Source organism: Pagrus major, chromosome 12 (genome assembly GCF_040436345.1).
Source record: "Pagrus major chromosome 12, Pma_NU_1.0".
Classification (NCBI taxonomy): Eukaryota; Metazoa; Chordata; class Actinopteri; order Spariformes; family Sparidae; genus Pagrus; species Pagrus major.
In genome coordinates, this window is record NC_133226.1 from 19,042,257 (window position 1) to 19,065,596 (window position 23,340).

General features: G+C 41.4%; 1 protein-coding gene across 2 annotated transcripts in view; it reads left to right on the plus strand.

Moving 5' to 3' along the window:
• Positions 1-3,899: 3,899 nt before the first annotated feature.
• sema4d (sema domain, immunoglobulin domain (Ig), transmembrane domain (TM) and short cytoplasmic domain, (semaphorin) 4D) overlaps positions 3,900-23,340 on the plus strand; it is a 41,124-nt gene continuing 21,683 nt past the window's right edge. Inside the window, exons 1-2 of one of the 2 annotated variants that reach the window (XM_073478243.1) lie at positions 3,900-4,027; positions 14,730-14,846. Coding sequence is in view for 1 of the 2 variants with exons in the window: in XM_073478242.1 (XP_073334343.1) it covers positions 14,809-14,846 (38 nt within the window). In the remaining variant the exon portion in view is untranslated. Of the gene's footprint in view, positions 4,028-14,729; positions 14,847-23,340 lie in introns of those variants that run through there. The other variant, XM_073478242.1, reaches the window with a different exon arrangement.

Below are 23,340 nucleotides of genomic sequence, written 5' to 3' on the forward strand. Positions count from 1 at the left end.
AAACCATATTGATATGAACTGAGAACTTTTGCTCAGATGAACTGGATGTGTTTGTATTTTATTTAATTATTATTTTAAGATATTGCACACCACTTTGAACTTATTTCAGCCAAATCAACTGAGCAGTCAAAGAGCATTTATTTGTCTAAAAAAACAGCTTCACAATTCTGTTGCAGCAGGAGACCTCATATTGACTTTGTGGTGCAAGTCAGGTAGGCTATTTTAAAACCACTCTGATGGCACTGAAGGGCATTACATCACACTGATAATGTCCTCAGAGTTGATTCGCAAACATTGCACACTGTAATACACACGCAATTGTAAGAATTATGCTCTAACTCGTCGGCAGGGGGCGCAATTCATTGATTGATAAGAGATGTGAGGCGGGACCAAAGTCCCCTCATGCACAATCTCTGAAATACAATACCTCCTTCCATAGTCCTTGGCAGAACAATATAAATACATGTTGCAAGCAGAAACTGCGCAACAAGTGACACCTGTGTGGTCTGCACATGCGCAGGAAGCAGGGTAATGGTTCTTTAAAAATAGGCCTGAGGATGGCAGGTTCAGTATTGTGCCACTAGATGGTGCTACTGTGCCACACTGCTGTTTCTCAACCTGTAATGCTCTCCTGCACAATAATGATGTGAAAGAAATGAAATAACCAGCCTGACAAGAGTGTACACACAGCACCATTTTTGTAGGTTAATAATTAAGCTTGAATATGAAAAATATGTTATGCATACAAGGAAAGTTGGAGAGGAAACAACATAATGCAAGCAGTGGTGGAGGGAAGACCTACTCAGATCTTTTAGAAATACTCTGGTACAAGTAAATCCCTGAATTCAAAATGTTATTTTAAGTAGTATTTAAGTATAGGTGTAATTCTAAATATACTCACAATACCAAAAAAAGTACTCATTATGGAGAAAAAACCCATTTCAGATGCATTTATAACATGTAAATCACTTTAAAGTTGCAGCTGGTAAAGGTGGAGCTGGTTGTAACAAAGGCAGACCAACTTAATCTATAATAAATCATCATTTACTTGTTTATTGTTGTTGAACGTAAGTTGTATTTTTGTATTCATCTGAATCTGAGTGTGTATAAATATGCAGGCTATTGAAAGTATTTTTAAATTATCATCCATAACAGTCAACTGTGCATCAAGACTCTTGTATTAAAAGTAAAAACACAGAGTAATCTTCTATTTAAAACCCCTCAGTTGAGTACTTTTGTATTGAGTGGCCCTGACCTCTGAGTCTCGTGGTGTCAATCCTGTCCCGTACCAGTCGACACACACACCATGCACACTCCCCTCTTGACTGATCTCAGACCAGCGCTGGCCCCTTCCAGTGTTGTGAACGATTGTGGTCTGCCTTGTAGCATGGATACACCAGCTAGGGACTCTAAATATATCCAACTGGTGTGTCTGAAGGGCTCAGGCATGAAGATCATATACTTACACTGGAAATCTACACCTAACTCTTTTACTTTCTCATCTATTGTGTGTGTGTGCATGTCTGCCTCTCTGTCGCATTTACATGCTGGGCGTTTATCGGATATTTTTATCTAGAGCAGCATTCAAATGAGCTCCCCTGTCTGGTTTCTTTCTGTCAGTCTGTTCCTCTTCTTCTAACAACCACAATTAAAGCTTTAAAATGTCATTCTTATGCCGAGTGAAAGTAAATGAACCACTGATGTGTGCACAGACAAACAAGAAAGACCTATCGTTTAAAAAATCAGATAAGAACAGAAAATATGTCTTTAAAAATGCAGATCTGCCTAAGTGGCAACAAATCATTTGAGCTCCAGTATTACGTTTGGGTTTCAGCACACATTCCTCGGTCACCTGTTTTCTCTTAGCAGCACATGTCACAGAGCGAGTGAAGATAAACCCAGCTGCTTTTCGTATTCATTTCAGGCAGCACTTACCGTCCCCTTTTAACTCCAGCCAGCCTTCAATTCTAAGCTCTCAAATCACCAGGGACTGATATGAAAATAAACAATTTGTAGTATAGCTGATGATGCCTGGGAGTGTTAGCATATTTACGGATGCAGCCTTAATTCCTCCTTGTTGAAGCAAAAGGACGTTATAGATTTACTGCAGCTCAACAGGTAAAACTCTCAACATTTATTATTCAGTCAACCCACAAAGCAGCCACAGAGGTAGACTGCGACGCCGTTCTATCTACTACCAGCAGCAATCTGTCTTTACTCAAAGATGGTATTGTATTCGGCCCTGCAGTGCCATGGAAAGCCCCTCTCCCTCCTCCTCTGCCCTGCACAATGAGACAAGGGTCAGCCTGTCTTTCCTCCACTGTGTTTTTGATTCACTCCTCCTTTAGGAAAATGTTGTGTAAACTTTGACCTCCAACAGTGACCTTTTAAACTCTCTGGCCCGACCTACAGAGTCCCCCTCAGCCAAAGGTTTAAGGTAACTGACTCTTCACCGGGGTTGTAGCTATAGCTGCCACAGAGGACATGGAGGTCATGTTGTCGGTCATATTTTTGGAAATCTGTACGGTTTAATGATATTACAGGGAGTTTGATGCAGATTTGATATTTGTTAAAACTAAAATTACTTAAAAAGTGACAAGAAAATAATGAAATAAAATAAAAAGGATTTTGTTTTCTTCACCAGATTAAATCAATAATCAATATTCACATGGCAGCCATTTTCCCCTCAGGCCAGGAAGCTCAAATGCAAGGATAATGTTATACTGCTCTCCTATAAACATGGGAAATCTCACAAATTATCATTTCACTACTTCCTGATTGATTAGCAACTAATAAGACAATGAGTAGTGAAAATCTGGAGGGAAATCAGGCCACATTTCAAGGTGAAACAACATATTTGACAATCCCTTAGCTAATGTTAGCATGTTTGATTACATCCAGCACATTTCATTTCCGGGCTTATGTGTCCAAGATATGGGTTCGCCTTTTTTTTTTAATACGCAGACATTTTCACAGAGGCATACAAAGACAGATCACTGAAAAAGATCACTGAAAAAATACAAATAAAGCACCATACTGCAATATAGCAAGTGTATGTATTGCTGTAGCCCTTCAGCAGTTATCTATTATTGAATGAGCAGCGGTGGCAGAAGTATTTGGGTTGTTTACTTAAATTAAAGTAGCATTTGTCAATAACTTAATTTAATAAAACATCTTTAATTATTTTTTAAAGGTGCGATACATAAGAATTAGTCCCCTTTAATTTAAACTCCCATGAAATAGACGCAGCTATCCCCTGACTGTAGCTACTGTTAGCTTGTTAGCTTAATTAGCCATGCAGCTAGCCCAACTACTAGGAGCGTGTTGGCGTTTACACCACTTTTAATTAAGGTCCTGGTAATTGATTTATTGTTTCAACTCTGTATCAATTAGTTATTTAATTAATTGATCAGGCTAATGTGACTTACGTTGCAGTAAACTGAATATTTTGTGGTTTTGTACTTTCGGTCAGAGAAAAAAACTTTTTGAAGACGTCTCCTTGTTCTCCAGGAATTTTTTGGGATTTTTTAAATATTCATAGGTCAAACAGCTCATTGACTTATCAAGGAAATAATCTACTAATTAATACCTCTGTTACCATTAGGCCTAATTGATTAGTCGTCAACTATCAAATTAATCTCCAACGATTTTCCAGGCCTGGGGCTAGCTGGTTAGCATGCTAACTTCGGTTGACACCTCTTTAACAGGACGCATAGAGGTCTTTGAGGTAACTTCAACACTGTTTTTTCTTCACATTCTGCTGATTGTTTCTGAATGTTTGAGTTTGAATTTGTTGTACTTCTTCCACCCACAGTTTCCCACCACCACCACCTCCTCCCCCTCCACCCTGCACCCTCCCCCCTGTCTGTTGATATCGCAGCCCGGAGAGGTTTGAATCCAGTCGGCCGCCATGCTGAGCTGAGAGAGACGGAGCGACACACTTAACTTTGTCACGTTTGCTGCTGCTGCTGCTGCACCCAGACTCATCTCCGTACACACCGGGACAAAGAGGAAAACCTTCCCCACGGTGAGTTGCATTACACACTTTCACTTCTTGTGCAGAGTTAAAGCCTTTTAAAAAAGTAAAAAGCCGGGACGTTTCTTTATCGTTACTTTCAGCCTGCTGGTCGTATTCATGCGTGCTGTCGCGGACTTTCAAGCTCAGCTGCACTTGTTGCACTGTAGCCGAAACCCCCAACTGAGACACAAAAGAGGAAAATACTTCAAAACAAATCGTTGCAAATCAACTTTTTTGGAGCTCTTTTGTGTTTTGACGTCGTATTAAACGTATTAAACGACTCCCCCCGCGATGTTTCCAAAAGCGAAATGCGTAAAGAAATGCGTAAAGATGCTAGTAGAGAGGACTTGTCGCAGCCAACTGCCCTTGAAGCGCAAAATAACTTCTGAATATAATATTACGTGTCCAGCAGCCGAGCTCTCTCTCACACACACAAGTCTTTTTAAAGATTAAACTCCCCTTGCACTTTCAAAATGCCATTCTGGCAAACCCAGAGGTCATCCGGGGGTTTCTACCCCTTGGCATGCATAAATAAAGGGTGCTCTTTTCTCTGCAGCAACAAAAGACTTTTTATTGGGCAGCACAGGAGCACATATCCAAGAGAGAGTGGTTGGAGCATCCAGCAGAGAAATACCTGCAGAAGTCAGAAGTTCTGCCTCTCAAGATGTGTTTGTTGTAGTTCTTGTGCCCAGATAGGAGGAGGGCAGGCGGTCCTCTGCAGCTGGGGCTCATCAGTGGATGCTCATAAACCTTTCACCTGCATGCATGTCTAGTCTTAGCCGGTGTGGAGATGTGTTAACCGGAGGGAGTAATAAGAAGTTATAGAGCTGTTCTCTGTCCCACTATTTGCCCTCTGGCCTTGGCTAACTGAAGTGACTCTCTTGGCTCTTTTGCAGTATAATTTAAACTACGCCATCATCACAGTGACCTTACTCTTGGCCTACTTCAACCCTAACATCAAGTAGAGAGAGGCCATCACAAGTCCCGATTCTTCTGAGGATTGCTTCAGATTAGATCTGAAATTATTAATTAGTTGATCAACAAAAATAAAAATCTGTGCATATTTGTGCAAGCAATAAAAACCAGATGTTGGATGGTTCCAGCTTCTCAAATGGGAAAATTTGCTGCTTTTCCTTGTCTAACTGAATATTTTGGGCTTTTGGACTGTTGATCAGCTGCTTTTACTTATATTTCATTATGGTAAAGTTGGGCTGCAACCAACAATTATTTTCATGAATCTGCCATCAGTCAATGAAGCATTCGGTCTATGAAATGTCAGATAACAGAGAAATATGGCCATTATGATTTTGTAAAGCCTGAGGCATTTTGTTTTAAGTATGTATTGATTAATCGATTAAGTAACTTATTCGGCTAAAATGGCAAAGTGTTGATGGTTTCCGCCTTTCACATGTGAGGATTTGTTGCTTTTCCATGACTTACCTTTTTCAGGTTTTTGATGTTGGGTCAAACTTAAACCTATTTGAAGGCGTCACCTCCCAGGAAATAATCTACAGCAATAGAGCTGCAATGTTTTAATGATGAGTTGTCAACTATAACATTAACCGCCAACTATTTGGATAATCAATTAATCAGTTTGAGTAGTTTAAGGGGAAAAAAGTCAAAATGCTGATGACAGTAAACATGAATATTTTCTGGTTTCTTTACTCCTCCATGACAGTAAACTGAATATATTTGGGTTATGGACAAAGCAAGACATTTGAGGACGTCCTCGTTTGCTTTGGTAAACACTGATCGTCATTTTTCACCATTTTCTTGCATTTAAGGACCAAACAACTAACTGATTAATCAAGAATCAACCGATTAAGCAACACTGAATAAAAGATATCGTTAGTTGCAGTTGTATACCGGATAAAAATAGGAATTTGTGAAATTGCAGCATTCGTCTTTCCCACAGGCTCATATGAAGTGCATGAATGAATGAATGAATGAAAGTCTGTGAAGAAACGCCCCTAATGTTATTTGCAGTCTTGGTTTACATTGCACAGGCTCGGTGGAATTTTAGACCATGCCAGCCATTTAGTCTGTCCCTAAATACAGCTGTTGTGTTTTCTAAATCTGTTTTCCGCAGCTTCATTAGTGACATTACCCTCCCCGCCTCCTCCCAGCATCTCACCAAAATGCATTAGCTGTGACATCCCTTCCCTCGCGGCCTCAATAAGTAATTCTTCTGCCTCATCGAGTTTGATTCCACAGGTCCTCTGCTGGGTCATATCAGGCATGAGGGCGGCCGCCCGGATCTTGTCAATATGATAGGCTGGCTGGCGCTTCAGTGGCAAACCGGGCAAGCCAGAATCATGTCAGCCAGACCCCTCAGGGGGGCCCGGAGAACTGGCCAGAACAGGATATTGCAGTGTGATCATTCACCAGCAGCAGACAAATCATTAAACCAGTGGCTGCTTGCTGCTGAGAGGTTCAGGCATTTTTTCTGTCTGTCAGTCTGACTTTGCCTCAGGTTACATGTTGCATGTGTGACTTGTAAGGTTGTCACTCGTTCTTTTAGGTTTTTGAAATGACATTGGAAAGAAGGGTAATATGATAGATTTGTTATTTTGTGTGAAAGTAGATGGGAAGCAGTGATAAATCTTTGTTTATTCATCTCTTTTCTCAGCTGTTATAAACGTTAAGTTTGTGCATCTTACTTTCCCCTACCTGTTTTTTTATGGAGGGAATTACAGCTGCCACGATTAGTTGATCAAAAGAAAATTAGTAGCTGACTATTTTGATAATTGATTAATCATTTTTTTAAGCAAAAATGTCCAACACTTGCTGGATTCAGCTACCTAGATGAAAGGGTTTTGCTGTTTTACTATGTCATTCTATGTCATGGGGTTTTTTGGACTGTTGGTTGGACTAAACAAGCAATTCAAAGACGACTCTTGTGCTCTTGGAAATTTTCGATAAGCCCAGTTTTTCGGAAATTTTATGGACTAAATGATTAGTCTGTTAAATTTGGAAATAAACATTAGTTGTAGCCCTAGAGGAACTCTTGGCACACATGACGCTGTTCCCATTTTGGGAAAGCAAATTAGTCTATTTTTGACATGTTTATCTGTATTTGATTAGTTCAAATTTTATTAGAGGCACAGGGCTATCTTTTAAGTTGCTCCTTTTCCCACATTCATTGGAAGCACAGGATTCACATGTGCTAAATGAAATTACGCAGAACGCTCTTGCTTGTTAATGACAACTACACACAAGCACGCAAGCCCGTTTTCGAGTCCTTTTTTATCGATAATCAATTTAAAATGGGTGGAAAATGAGGAATTTAGTGAGGCTGAAAGAGAGCTTTGTTTGAAACTTGAACTTTGTGCAGAAATGGCACTTGTTTTGGATGACGGGGGTTATTTACTTGGATGCCTTGTTTAGGTTTCCGCACAAACCTTGGCCGGTTGTCAAATTCCTCTCTTGTAAAAAAGTTGGAAATTGGTTCCTACTGGAGCGTATCCAGGGTTGCATATAGGAGCTGGCATGCCGCGTTTGTGTGTCAGTCTTTAAATTCGAATGCAATGATTCCTCCACCTCAAAGGAGACCCCCCGCTTTAAGAGACGTCACGTTTCTTCACATGCCTACAGAGAGCGACTGTCAGGTAATTGAATGAACTCTTAATGGGTTTGAGGGTGACCATTCATGAGCCTTCAGAGGCTTTCTTCTCATCCCTTCTGCTGGGTTCGGCCGTCAGCCAGCTCCTCTGGTAGAAAAGGGCTGGAATACCTGCAAATGGTCCGAGCTGTAGCACTCCGCCTCCTGCTGTGGAGGTCACTGTAAAAGGTGCTATATCTTTGACACGTACGACCCCCTCATTGTTCCCTCTTGCTCATTAGCAACCCAATTATCAGGATGTTCCAGGCAGCTGAGTCAGCAAACAAGACTCTTACTTTAAAATCATACGTACTGCATGCTTAAAGATGAGCCCAAGACCTTTCGTAGGAACTTATTGGACGTCGTGGTTTGAGGAAACGATGTAGGCGAGTTTGATGTATGACCTGCAGCAGCCTCATTGTTGTGGTCCTGCAGGAGTTAAAGGGTAGAGGTCAGGGGCCAGTCTGTGGCGCTCTGATGTTGAGGTGTGCTGGGCTGGCTCTGTGGACCAGACATCTGGGGCAACCCCCCACCTCCTTTTGAAACACAGACACAAACCTCCCCTCCCTGCCACACCCAAGTACCCCAACACCCCTCAGGCTGGAATAATTTCCTATTGGCAATGAAAGAAGCATCTGGCTCTATATCAGCAGCAGACAGTGGCATGTGTGCAGGCACTTTATGTGTGCTTGTGTGTTACTGGCCATGCATAATGCAGTGCCGCATTCCAGAGATGGCTCTGCAAAATTGTCTCATGTTTGAACGGAGGTTCGGAATCAATAAATACTGGATGTTAAGCTCGGTTTCCAGTTTGTTGTTTGGTATGTTAGGTAACAACAAAGGTGAAGAACAGTCCACACCCTGCATAGTTCAGTCGCTTAAATGCTTCTCATTGGCAAAAAGGTAGTTATAGTCTTAGCGTCCACAGGAAAGAAGCCTTTTATTTGTTTGATGCAGGGAATTGTATAACTAGAAACTGTACAGGAAATCCCAAGATGCTGCACCCATAGCCCTGAGTGATTTTTGCTGAGAGTGCAGCAAGCTTGCTGATGCATCGCTGCAGTTATTGACAGCCTACTTGATGTTTTGAAAAGGTTCCCGGGCGTTGTGTGGCTGAGAGCAGGGAGCTGGAAGGGAATGGAGCGGGAAGCTAGCCTACATACAGTACATTCTGTTACTGTGGAGGATATCTCTGTGTGACACAGCTGAACGGAGAAGGTGCTCTCTGTCTTTGTGCAACTTTTATCTCTAATGAAGCAGCTTGTCGGTTAAATGCTCAGTATAATTTGTTTATAGGTGAAAGTTTTGCATAGAGAAGATGGAGAATGTTGCATGACAGAAACTTAATTTGCAGTCAGCAGATATTAATCAGATGTCTCTTATCAGCTTGTTGTCGCTCACTTTGTCTGGTGTTTGCATAGGGAGAAACGGTCCCAACATCAACAAACCATTGCCTGAGGAGGCAAACTGTCTTTATAGTTAGACTGTGTGTTTGTGTTGCCAGTTTATTAGGTACACAGAGCTCCTGGATAACAGTTTTAACCATCCCAAAGTGAATGTAAACTGTTAGTTAAAAGTATCAGCATTCAAAGTACGTTTACCTCCACACTGTACTCATTTATTTACTGTAAACTTGTTGTTTTGTCACCTTAAACTGAAGTTCACTGTTTAACACTTCATGTTTCTTTGAACAGATACTCTATAGCTATAACTCTACAACCTTTGTTAGTTTTATTAGCTCTGTTAGCTCCCTAAGCCAAAAAAAATAACGGCTGCGAAGGCTAACAAGCTCTCCTCCTGCCGATTTTCAACATGGATTTGAATGCAGCATCAGGGAAAAAATACAGTGCGTCCTTGTTGACAGTTAGTTCATTGTGTCCTTTCGGATTTTAACTCATCATATTTTCTGTAATAGTAATTATGTTAACAAGCTCAAGAGCACACGCTCCGTTTTAGCTCTGCTCTGTTCAGTTTGTCATTTGCTAAGCAATAGTTACATATACATATAAAAAACCCTTTCATTTGGAAAGTGTCCCAGGGGAAGATTTCTGTTTGACCCGAACACATTTATCGTCTCCAGAGCGACGGGACGCTCGAACCCTGTAGGCACAGATAGATAAAACTAATGCAGTCTATTGCAACAGTCCTGCAATAAATCATGCCTTTATGAAGATTATAATGTTCCATTTTACTTGATACTCTTTAAGAGATGTGCTGATAGAGGATATTTATTATTTATTCATTGATATAAATGGTTTAGACATAATATTTTAAACGTCTCTCAGTCTGATGCGGCATAACCACAAACTACAGCCCCCAAAATAACCATTCAGTTATTAATACACCACTCAAAAACAGTTTCAACAAAAACTTAGTCTTACAAATTTCTTTGAAGGTAGGATTTACTGCAGGACTCTTGCATTAGACTGTGTTGGTTTTAGCTAGGTGTTCCTAATGAACTGGCAACTGGGTGTCCATCACTGAGGGCTAAATACAGTGCTGAGAGAGGGCAGCAGCTGGACCTGCAGTCCCCTTTCACTCCTTAAAGGAGAGAAAAAAAAAGGTCCCCACAACAATAGACACACTCCCACAGATGCACATACACACTACCCTAACCTCAACCCCCTCCCCCTCACCAGCCACCCCAAATTCCCCCTCCCCCTCCTCAGCAATTGTGTACATTGACGCTTTCCAGAGGCGCGATCTCCGCGCTGTCGCTCCCCACTGGCGAGCGGCGTTTCACTGCTGTGACAGGGGGAAAGGCAACCCCGGCCGTTTTGTTAGACACTCAGATTGAGACAGTCTGCGCACTGACATGCGCTCAAGTAAAGCGAGCCTTTAGCGCAAGCACTGTCTCTCCACCCTTTGCGGCTCTTGTGCTTTTTTTTCTTCTTAGTGTTTATCGTGCAAGATAGAGAGAGACTGAAGGAGGGAGAGTGAGAGAGAAGGAGCATGACAGGGGAGCAGAAGAGGGAGGAGGTGACAGACTAGTCGTGCTGGATGATCATATTCTATTTTCTTTTTCATCTGTCATGCAAACCTGTGGTGACTTTCCCAGTAATAACAGTGTGACTGAGCTGGGTTGGAAGAGCGTCTCTTTCAGCGTTTCTCTCCCTCAACCTGCAGGATCTTCCCACTCACACAGATTATGGTAAGATCCACGTCGCAAAACAGCTTGTGCGGAGCGTGTTGACTGCTGGCATCTGACAATGTCAACACCTTTTTTCCTCTGCAGTGGCAATCAGATATGTGTTCATGTTTACTTAGTGCAGTGGAGAGAAGTGTCCAGTACGGTGCATGCTATTTTTACCTAAATCTCATCTGGGAGGTAAATAATTCAGTGTTTTCATGATGCAGTGAGTGGGACTCTGCTGTGTCTGTATTTGAGGAAACACCCACACTTAGATTAGCTGCTTTTTGCTTGACTTTGGCTGCATAAGCAAAGATTTGAAATGTTTAAAGAGGAGAAAAGAGCGTTTTTTTAAATTGTTTTATTTCATTGTTGTCTGTATTGTTTTTGGTAAAGCCAGGCAGACACTGTACGGATTCAGCCAATTTGCCCCCTGACTCATTTTTTGCCTTATCAGTTGGTGTTTGGAGGGGCAGTGTGATGAGGCTGACGACGCCTGATTAATTGAATCAACAATCCGGCTTACGGAAGAGCAAATTGATTTCAGGCATATTGAATATTTTGCAAATTTTACAGTTTGAGCACTTTCATGGTCCGATTTCTTTCATGGCAGCCGTGACAATAGCTCTGAAGTGTTTATTTTACATATGAAACTGTGTCTTGAGACTGCTGTTATATAAAACTGAACTTGGCTGCAGAACAGACGGATCAGACTGTCTGCATCGTCCAGACATCTGCAACTCCTCATTTTTCTTTTTGCACAAAGCAACACTCTCTGTCTTTTGTCAACATTGAGGACGCCATCTTGTTTTAATAAACTTTATTGGAATCGCCATTACGCACCACCAAACAGGGATTCAGTGCTTGCATCTAGTATGATCAGCCACATCAAGGCTGGTCAATTGATCCGTAAGGTGCAAGCGTAAGAGTTGCAGGTTTTGGCTTTGGTGCTGTAGTACTTAAGATGGGTCTTGATCTCAAGACTGGTCTCAACCACTTTTTGAAGTTCTTGGTCTTGGAATCAACAGCATTTTTAATTGGTCTTGTTTGGTCTCAGACAAAGAGGACTCTGCAATATATTTCAAGCCCAGTCAAGAAAAAGAGTCAACCAGAAAACCTGATGCTTGGTCTTGGTTTGACTTGGTCTCAACGTCTTAAAGTCTTGGTCTTGTCTTGGTTTTGGTCACGACTTGGTCTTGTCCTGCCTTGGCCTAGTCCCGCCTTGGTCTTGTCTTGGTCTCAACCTCTCAAAGTCTTGGTTTTGTCTTGGTCTTGATACACCCTGGTCTTAGTCTTGACTCTGTCTTGTCCTGCCTTTGACTTGAGTTGGTCTCAACCTCTCTAGTCATGGTCTTGCCTACAACAATGTCTTGCTGTGCAGAAACAAATACAAGATCAATACAATCACACAATGTCAGCCCTGGCTGGCTGTTGTCAAGTTGCTCTCCTTAACTGTACATTTAAACAATCCGAAAAAGATGCTTGGTTTGATTGTTGTTGAGCGTTGGCCCTCAGGTAGATCAAAGCAGGCTAACATGTCTGTTCAAGTGCTATCGCTCCACTTCAAAGAGCACTGGTCTTGAGGCCATGAGTAGGTCTCCATTTCTGCCGCGCACTGGTAGAAAACCCCCATCTGTTGTCATTCACATGACCTCCGTTAAACCCCCAGCTGCAAATTTCTTGAAGCACAGTTCAACTGCTCTTTATTGCTTGCTGCATTGGGTATTGCATTGAAGGCCACCATCCAGGCACTGTATGATTGTTTGCGTGAGAAGGCAGGAGTTTAATTTAGGGTTTTGGGGAAGGAACTCCTCGCTTTGCAGGAAAACACTACATACATCATCACTACAGCGAGCATGAGGCATTTTGCATGAAGCTCTCATACTTGGGTGGATTGCCACATTGTGCAAAAGCAAAGACTCAGGCTTATTTAAACAATTTGGTTTGGATTAATTTACGTGTGTCTTTGTACATTTTCAAATTTGGCAGATCCATTCAAATGCGTCTCTCCAAATCATTAAAATTTCTCTGCTGGTAACTGCTTGAGTATCTCCTCCTTTTGAGAATATTTCCCATAAACACAGCAGCTGATAGACGAGAGGAAATGGAACTAAATTGATTACTGCAGATTACATGGGTGTATACAGCTAATGCCTGCTGACAGACAGACACATGGACAGAAGTTCAATGAGGTGCTATTAGACGGGAAAATGGAAGAGACCGACCCACAGGTATAAAATGCACTTGAACATCAGTTAAGGAGTCGGGGGTGATGTCATGTGGAATAGGTAAAAGGAAACAGGGAAAATGAGGCACGTCAGCCCGCTGAGCCACCGTCCCCACACAGACGGACTGCCGCTGGCTGGCTCTGAGGCAGCTGTCTGTCTGTCTGGGTTTGGGGCTGATACGATTGGGTGGGGTTGAGACCCTACCTCCACTGCTCTTTCTCCCTGACGGCAATAAAACCATTAAGTCTTCTTTGGTTAATCAGTCTTAGGTTATTTTTTTAGGTAAAACATATGATTTTAAAAGCTTTCCCTTTCTGCTTTGGGTCTGTTATGTATACTTTGTGAATTGGTATCTAACCTTTATCTGCTTATAGAACCCAAATCCCACTCTGGCAGGTCACAATCTGCCTTACGACTGTGTGTTAACGCATAACCCGGTATAATCTATGGATCTAATGTGCTGTTATCGTAATCTTTTAAAGGCAGATGAGCTGAAGAGCTAATGCCAGGTTTAGAGGTTGCTCATCAGGCAGCAGGACACATGATGTGCCACGTCTCATCGCCTCATTAAAATTTCAAAATCAGAATGCTGGCAGGGAACATCTGCTGATTTATGTGCATCCCCAAATATGCATCATTAGCAGAGGTGTGTGTTTGTACAAATTTGTCACACCCGGTTGATAATTAGGAATATTTATGATCTTTTATATGCAAATGTGATGCTGGACAATAACCAGCCGCTCTCATCCAGAATTGTCATCATTGTGTCTTAGTCACACAATGCAATCTTCATCTGTGATTGGATTCTGTCTGCCTGCTACCCAGAGGATTTCTCTATTTATGCTGGCTGGCTGGCTGGCTGGTTGGCTGCCTTGGTAACTATGGTGACAGTATCCCCCAGAAAGTTGGAGAGAGCAGGGCTTTGCTAGGCTAATTGTGAGCAAGTGAAGCATGTCTGCAAAGTTAGCTGTGTAGTCCCAGCCTGGACGATGGCCTGCTCAGTGCATTTCTTTGTACTCCCTGATTGACATGACTCAGTAGCTGTCACAATAGAGGTGATCTGCTCTGACCAGAAGTATTTGTTTCCTATTAGAGAGCACTGAAGCATACATATAGGACAAAAATAATGGACATTATTAATAATAAGAAAGGCTTTTTTGGGACTAGATCCCCATTTCAAATGCTTTTTGATAATATTGGGCATATTATTGTGTGCATTAATTACCAGTATTTATCAGCGTACTTTCTATATTCCTATGTAGGAGTGTTTGAACTTGGATCGGATTTAATAGGTGCCATCTTTGCGTCCAGTATCCAGATGTTATAATACATTGATAATTTGGAACTGAAACTACGCTGTTTTAATAATCAGTTTGTTATTGAATTCCTTTTTCAGGCCAAACATTCCCTTCTGTATCTCAGATTTGAGGATTATATTGTTTTTTCTTTGTCATTTAGATTAGTAAACTGAAAATCTTCGGATTTTAGACTGTTGGTCGAATAAAACATGCTCTTTGAATACATCACCTTAGGCTGTGACAGACATTTGTCATTATTTTCTGACATTTTAAAGACAAAACAATTAATTGATGATACAAATGGTTGTCAGTTGTTGCCTTATGTTACAATGAAGCCCTTTTCCATTTGGTATTATTATTATTGGTTGCTAGAGGTGGGTATCACAGTGTAACTCATGATACGGTATGACTCACAGTACATTGCCCTTCACGTTGTTGTGTCTCTCTCTTGTAGTTTGGAGTTGTGACATTCACCCCTGGGCCTCTCCCTCAACCATTTCCAACTGTGTGAAGACGAGTGAAAAGAAGTTTTAATGAATCAGTATTCGCTAGCCGACGCCATGACCGACAAGTAAGTGGATTATCTTTTTTTTCGAAAGTGTGTTTGTGTGTGTTTGCGTAAAGAGCCCACTGTACCCTGGCCTTTTGTTTAGTGTGAAGTAAGAAGATGATGTTGTCTCTTGTGATTGCACTTCTCTTGCTCTGCACAAGATTTTCTCCTGGAAGTGTTTGTGTGAGTGTGTTTCAGTACAGGATTGGAGGAGGGTCGGGGGGCTCTGATGGTACAGAGAGAAGTGTGTTGTGTTAGGGGGGGTGGGTATAAAGACAGTCTGTTTTGCCCCTGAAGACGTGTGTCATTTGCATCAGGGCTGATTTGCATTCTCGCTCACTGTGCTGGTATGTTGCCGCTGCTGTTAGTTGGGCTTTATTTCCCTGACAAAACACAGTCATTTAAAGGGTTTTGAGCCTTTGCCATACTACCGTCTGTATTCTGCCCCTTTTTCTTTGCTGTTCCTCCTTCTTTATCATTTCCCTTCCCCCTTTTTCATTTTGGACCCGTTCTCTATACTCCCTATCTCTTTTCTCTTTTTGTCTCTTTTGTCAACTTTGCCTTTGTCTCCCAGTCCGGTGTTGGTTGGATTTTATCTATAGACGATGGAGAATTTGGGTGCAGTAAGCAAAATAATCTGCTGTCAGCGTTCATAATAAGCGGAATAAGTGGTACAGGCCAGTCAGCTGAAAGGGATAGGCGCAAAACAGGGTGAAGGCCAAACAAGGCCGGGCCTATTATGTGCTTGAGTTACAGAAAATTAAAGGGGCAGTTAAAAAAAGTTCAGAAGAAACAGGTTGTTTTCAGAAAGATGAATAGTTCTGGATGGATTCTTTAGCAGGCAGAGGTTTCCAAGGTAGTGCTGGTAGATGAAATGAGGTTGATCTGATTCAGTATTACTAATGCACCTGTTGAATCCTTTGAGAGAGAGCGAGAAAGAGGGAGGTCTTAGTCATTTAGTCTTTCTATGAAACAGTCCCCCAGGGCAGCTCCTCTGGATAACACCAGTACACTATAATGTCAGCATAAAATATATCGTGCATCTAATTGGTTAGTAGAGCCGAATAATGCTATATTTACCCAGAGGAGAATTTCTCTTGCAAATTAGAAGGTTGCACCACTTCTTTTGCAGAGCCAGACATGCAAGTGTGTTTGGAAGCAAAATAAAAGGAAAACAAGAAAAAGATGCTCTTGGAAGCCTTTTATTTTGAAAAACAAGCTGCAGCAGTATTTTTTAATAAGGCTCTGCTGGTCCAAATGAAAGCAAAGTCAAGTGAAGGTTGGGGAGTTTCTAAGTAAGTGATGATGTTGTTGACAAGCTGTCCGGTCGGATGAAAGGTATCCGAGCAACCAGAAAAGGGGCGAAAAAGGGGGGAGGGCGGTAAGTTTATTGTGCGCTGGATGCTAGTCCATGTTGTAGGATGATTGTTCGTCGTCGAGGAAGAATGATAAATGTTACGCCGAAAGGAAGTGAGGGGAGAAGTTGGAGGACGTGCCCCCCGACAGTGATGGCGAACAAAGCCTCCCTCGACATGGGACTACTTAAGATTCATACAAAGGCAGAAGAAGACGGCCACTTAATTTCTCTCTAACACACACACACACTCACAAACACCCCCCCCCCCCCCCCCCCTTTTTTTTTTTTTCTAGCTCACACATGAGCAAACATTTACACATAGCGGGATATCAGTGGACATTCCTCCAGATATGTGCATTCCCAGACACACACTAGCCCACAGACATATCGTTTTCTGACATTTTCCAACAAATTGTGCACTTAAGGATCTTATGCAATCTTCACATTTGTATGGTATATGAGCTTTGCATCTGTTTTCCATGCCATCGATGCCAGAGCTGATTATCCACCAGCAAATGTGCTCCCGCCTCCTCAAAAATGAACATGTTTCAATTGCAGGAGTTTTAAGTTCGGCCTCCTTTTGTACCAGGATGCTCTGGGATGAGGAAAGTTTCTAAAGCCAGATTTGCTCCGTAGTGCTCGTAGACTGGGATTCTTTCTGTTGAAATTCAAGCCTGCATAATCCTCTTCAACGCGCTGCTTTGTGTAGTGTGTGTGTGTGTACGTGCGTGCGTGTTTGTGTGCAAAAGTACAGAGTCCATGCGCGCTCCAATGAGGATTTGAATGAGCAGGAATTTCACCTACTTGTTCTGTTGTTTTTCTTTCAGAATGATTAGCACCAGGGTTCACTGTATTGCATCATGTGTGAAAGTAGGACAGGAAGACAAAGCCCCAAATGAGCAGAGCGAATGTAGTCGTATTAAGTTATGACACTTGCCAAGAAGAATAATATGTTATTTTGCCTTAAACACATGTCTGAGGGTAAAAATCTCATCTCTGAATTGTCCCTCCAGTCTTTGGGGGGAAAAACACAAAAGCGAGATGCAAGAATACATTTTTCCAGCAGCCCTCAAACCATACGTTCATGTTTCAATGGTTCCATCCTCCTCCTACTCATTTCTCCTCGTTCTTCTTTGTCCTCTCTCTTCAACCGCTGTATGAATTTGCACGCTCGAATATCCTCTCTCATAGCAAACCCTGTTTTCTCTCTCTTCCTCTGTCCCTCTCGTTTTTCCTTCCCTCCCCCACCTGTGGTGGTGCACGCTGACAGCTCTGTCAGAGACTTGGGATGTTTATAGATGGACAGTAAGGGTGGCTGCACAGGGGTGTGTGTGTGTGTGTGTGTGTGTGTGTGTGTGTGTGTGTGTGTGGTAGGGTTTGGTTGGGGGCTTTTACTGGAATGACCACACTGTCATAGAGATGAGAGGCCTTTCCCAGCCTACTGTGTATCTGTTTGCTTTGTGTATCTGTATCAGTCAGTCCCACGTGTGTGTGTGTGTGTGTTCATGTCAGCCTCAGGGGAGGAAGGATCCAACCAGAAGCTGATTTAAGAGCGTCTCTGTCACTTGCGTAAAACTGCAACATGTAGTTAGAAACCTGCTGAATTCCCGAGTGTTTGGTAGGAAGTTCAAAAGACATTTGAAGTCTGAAGAGAGATTTGTTTGAATGTTTAACAGACTTTCTTCTGCAATCCATTTTATAAGTAATTGATTGCATTTTCACTACTTTCTACCAAGCACCTGAACGCAACTGTTTTTTTTTAATGCTCTTAACTGCATCACCATTCAACAATAACTCCACAACACTGATTTTTAGGGATTTTCCAGTGTTGACAATGTTGGTTGGTCCACCACTTCTGGTTCAGATTGAAATATCTTTCTCTTTTTTTTTTGCAATTTCACAGTATATTTATAAATTCATGATTGCATGTTCACTGCTTCCCATTAAGCACCTGGATGCAGCTGTTTTTTTTAAATATTGTTTGTGTTGTTGATGCATAGCCATTCCTGAGTCCAGCTGCTACCATGGCTGTTGGCTAGTAGGACAGGAACATGTCAAGTAAGTGAGCACAAACGGGATGCAGAAGTTCAAGCTAAGCAAGATCGATTAGCCGCGCGTAGACATTTAGCCCATTCCTGAGGCAAGAGTAAACAAAAAAGCCAAATGTTGACAATGACTGGAACACTGTGCTGAAAGAAAAGCTGTTTTCTTTGTTAGTTTCGGGGAAAATAAAGATCTTACAAATCTGATCTGAATCTAAGCTGATGTCTGCTGTAAGACATACAGGGTGCTGAGAGAAAAATGAAGAAATGGAGTTGTGGTCGTCATGAGATACCGACCGAAGCTCGAGCTGGGGCCTTTTGTCAGCCCGGGGGAAAATCAGGTGTCACAGTGGAGTGAACTCAATAGCCCATCCTGTCAGTATGTTTACCATAGGCTGGATTTCTGAAGTAGGGCCTATTAATAAATTTGTTCTGGCTTGAAGAGTCTTCAAAAGGCCAGCTTTGCCGAGTTGTCATTCAAGTCCACTCATCAATTAAAAAAACCCAGACCCGTGACACTTCACTTCCTCTCTGTGCCCTCTCCAGACCACGGTGTCACCAAGGGCGGGGTTTGGGGCACCGCTGGGCCCGACACCCACTCAGGACAATTCTGAATTGAGACATGTGAAGGCGCAATGTCATTGGTGTCATTGGGATTCGTGGGTGTATGGTAAAAACTCTGTATCAGCTGTCATGGGGTTTTGTGGGAGCCGAGGGAAGCCAAGTCAAAGTGCTTCCTAAGGATGTCGAGGGGGATGTACCCTTTGACCTTCGGCTCATCAATCTTACGCAACTGTCATCTTCTCCCAACGGTCCATTGATGCTGTCAGAGGAGAGTGAGATGCAGGGACCCGTTGCATCGTGTATCTGTGCTCACTTCCATACGTGCTTGTTTTCTTTGTTTATTTCTGTGTCTGAGTGAAGAAGTGACCTAAGAGTTGGAAAGTCTGAAGGAAAGAGACAGAACACAGGGTGATACATGTGCATATTGAAGCTTTGCACTGTCTTAAGATCACTGTACACTGCAACTATTGAGCATGGCTCTCGACCTTGATCAGTACAAATAACAACCATGAAACTGATCTAAAGTAATGTGCTATTATTCAAGGTCAGCTAAAATCTGTACTGAAATGAAACAGAAATGCTTCGTTCTAAGTCTGGAAGTTTGGAAAATGCTCAAAGCAACAAAATGTAACCTGTTGGAGAGAGATGGTTGATTGTTGAGTTTCATCCCCAGTCTGTCAAATACTGATGCTTTTGGTTTGGCTCATCGGGTTGGACACCAATCCAAAGATTCAGTATTAGACAGACTGGGGACTCCACAATCAACCATCTGTCTCCAGGAAGTTACACATTGTGGCTTTCATTTTATGTTGTTTTTTCAAGATTATCAATGTCTTTGATAAGTGTTTGATAAACACATTTGAGGGATCGAGGGAACTCTGTGTGTTTGTTTATGTTCTGTGTATATTAACGCATTTGTTCTGGCAGCTTTGCCCAGTCGTCATTCAAGTCCACTCATCAATTAAAAAAACCCAGACCCGTGACACTTCACTTCCTCTCTGTGCTGATAAATATATCAGCTGATATATCTATATCAGAATTCTTTTACTCGCTAATATTGGTATCGTCATTGGCCCCAAAAATCCAGTATCAGTTGTGTTTTAGTGCTGCCAAAATTAAGTCACAAAGTGCATGAATTGCTGTGGGTAAAAGGGAACTAATAAGGAATAAGATGTCCTTACATGGATAAATATTCTCCAACACAGCCAGCACATTACAGGATACTATGGTCACAGTTTATTAACGTGACACCCGAGGACGGACAGTTAATGTTCATGCTCATCTGAAGCTTTTTTTGTCTGAATATGATCCGTTGTAAGTGACCTGCCTACAGTTGTAGTCTGGTGTGTATCATCTCTGCTTAACATAATCTGATTATTCTTTTATACAGTAGCAGGGGGCGTGCATTACAGTAGCTTACCCCACCAAGCAAATGCTAATGAATCTGCATATTTGGGTTGATTTGGGTGACCTGAATTCAGTTGTCTGGAAGATTTGTCTCCTTGCTCTGGGACAGAACAATCTGTTGCTTTTCCCATCCATTCTGACAGCTTTCGTCTGTTATCTCGGGATTTAACTGACTTTTTGTTTATCTTTTATTTGTTTAAAGATAAATCAAATGTTTTTCAGGAAGTAGAGATAATTAGCCATTGATTCTCTGTTAAATAGTGCTAGTAGAAAACATAAGCTGAACCACAGTCAAGCCAAAGTAAATATGTAAGTCCATGTTTTCCACTCAGACAGAGCTGGATTGTAGTGGACTGTGGGAATAAAGCTGGCGAGCTTGTGCAGGGAGAATGTATTCAGCTTTGTTGTAAAGGTTTTCATTTTGCTCAGGGAAGCAGTCTAAGGGAACAGACTGGAAAGTGTCGTGAATGGAGGCCCAACCATCTGTCACGACGGCAATAAGAAGATTTCTACTCTCTCTCCCTGTGACTTATGAAATCTTGTTTTCAAGCACTGAAAAGAGAAGCAGAAGAATTTTTCCAGCTGACTGTTCTGTTACTGCTGATGCAGATTATTCCCTCAAGTCTTTGTTCTCGTTTTGATTCATTAGTGATGCACAGCTCCGGTGCTGACGCTGTAAAAAAATTGAGGCCCTGAAGAAAACTATTTTCTCAACCATCTTCTTTGTGGTCTTACATGGAGACAAAAAATAATAAAATAAAGCATTTTTTGTTGTTTTAATTCGTAGATTTTATGTCTGTACTGTTTACCGATTAATCTAAATTATATTCATGATTAATTGTTTGATCGATAAAACGTCAAAAAAATGTGAAAAATGCTCATTACCATTTCCCAGAGCCTAAAGTGACGTCTTTCAATTACGTACTTTGTCCATCCAACAGTCCAAAACCCAAACACACTTCACTTTGCAACCCAAATGACAAAGAAAAGCAAAAATCCTCACATTAAAGTAGCTTGAACCAGAAAATGTTTAACATTTTATGTTGAAAGAAAATGATTTAAAGGAACAATATGTAAGCATCGGCCACCTGTCATATTCATACTCAAAACAATAAGGGGCAGCATATCACCAGAGTAGCTAGTTAGCTCAGTTAACTCAGTTAACCGCTGGTGATGATGACGACATCATACCGTCAAAACAGCTTTTTCTCTTGTTGATAATTTAAGTAAATTTTTTAATGTTTTCAACTAAAATTCGTACATATTGCACCTTTTTAATCGATTATCAAACTAGTTGTCAACTTATTTCTTTTTAATCAATCAGTCATTGCAGCTCTAGACAACATTGTAGCGACGTCAAAGAATGTACAACTAATAATTTGGCAGATTTTATACACATTGAATGGGTAAAACAAAACAAATCATGAAAAAAGTTTTCAAAAAATAAACATTTATTTATCAACCACTGAAACAGGGTTAAATTATCAATCATTCATTCCAAGCATTCAGGCTCCCTCAGACCTCTAAAATGTCTCAACATTAGTCTCCATGCCTTATTAAACACTCTCATCCTTATGTAATCCTGAATCTCAAGCTTCTCCATATGAAGGATCTCATCCTTCATCTCGAATGAAGACACAGCACGAGACTTCTGTAATCGCAGCATTACTAGAGATGTTTTAAGCCAGGATAGTTGTAAAGGCTCTGTTGAGGTCAGACGGTCAGTTTGTCAGATTTGGTGATCCCCTGACATCTCATCAAGATTAAAGTTTTCACTCATCCAGTGAAATATCTCACCGTGTACTACAGGGATCAATTGGCACAACATTTGGTGCAGACGTTCATGGTTCCCAGACACTAACGACTCTGATGATGTGCCGGCTTTTCCTCTTGTGATATTATAATTGAGGGTTTTGGGTTAAATGTCTCGACAGCTAATTGGTGCACACATTCACGTTTCCCTCAGGATGAATAGTAATGACTATCATCATCATCAGGCCAGGAATTTTGGAGCTGCAGTGAAAGCTCAGATGAGTCGATCAACATAAAAAAAAATTTACATTCAACTATTTTGATAATCTTCAGTAATATTTAAGCAGAAATGTCAAACATTTGCTTGAAAATGGTGAAAAATGTAGATCAGAGTGTCTCAAAACCAAAGATGGTCTCCTAAAATGTCAGTTTACCATCACAGAGGAGTAAAGAAACTAGATAAATATTCAGATTTAAGAAGCGGGAATTAGAGAATTTTGACTTTTTTTAATCGATTTAAGAGAATTGCTAGATGGACGTCTAAGAGATCTGGAAGCATGTTTTCAGAGTAAGCTGGTCTTGATGACAACTGGTTTGACCCCACCTGAAAAGGGGGGAAAAAAAGGTATGCAACATTTCGGAGAGAAAGATATTAAAACCATTAAAGCTCATGTGAAAAAAAGTGAAAAACTAAGTGTGAAATTAACTGTATTTTAGCCGATGCACAATGCAACACCTCTCTCAAATTGATCACAGAGCTCCTACGTGCGACTATTTTGTTCGCACATGCACCCAAAAATCTGTCAGGTGAGACTAAACTTTTTCATTGGTTGCACTGGTGCTCCTGAAAATTAGATGATTATTTATAAACAGTTGAGGTTAAAACATGTATTTGCACCATTTATTCCTGTTTAAAAATCATCAACATAAGTACTTTTGGGTGCACCTAAATTATGTGCAACCAATGTGAAAAAAGTTAGTCCGGAGCACTGGATCATCTTAAAAATTGTGCAACCTTTTCTGAGAATGAAGTTGTGCAGATTTGAGGCTTGGCCTTGGCTGACCTCTCTTGGGATTAGCCCACATAGAGCAGTTATAAATCAACAGTGTTGAAGGGGGGGGGCTTTCACTTTATTTACATCTGGTTGATCCACAGCGTTACATTTGTCACAGCCGACAGCCAGACCTCTGTAGTAGATAAAGAAGAGGAAATGAATATAGCAGTCACAGACGTCAGGTTCCTGTCATGGTATTCACACAAGATAATGTTTATCATTTGGCTGCTCACCATTCATTTGTCCTTGGTTATAAAAAGTTAACACAGACATCATATGATATCACCGGCTTAGTGGTCAGAGGATATTTAAGTCACTGTGTAATTGTTTTGTCCTTC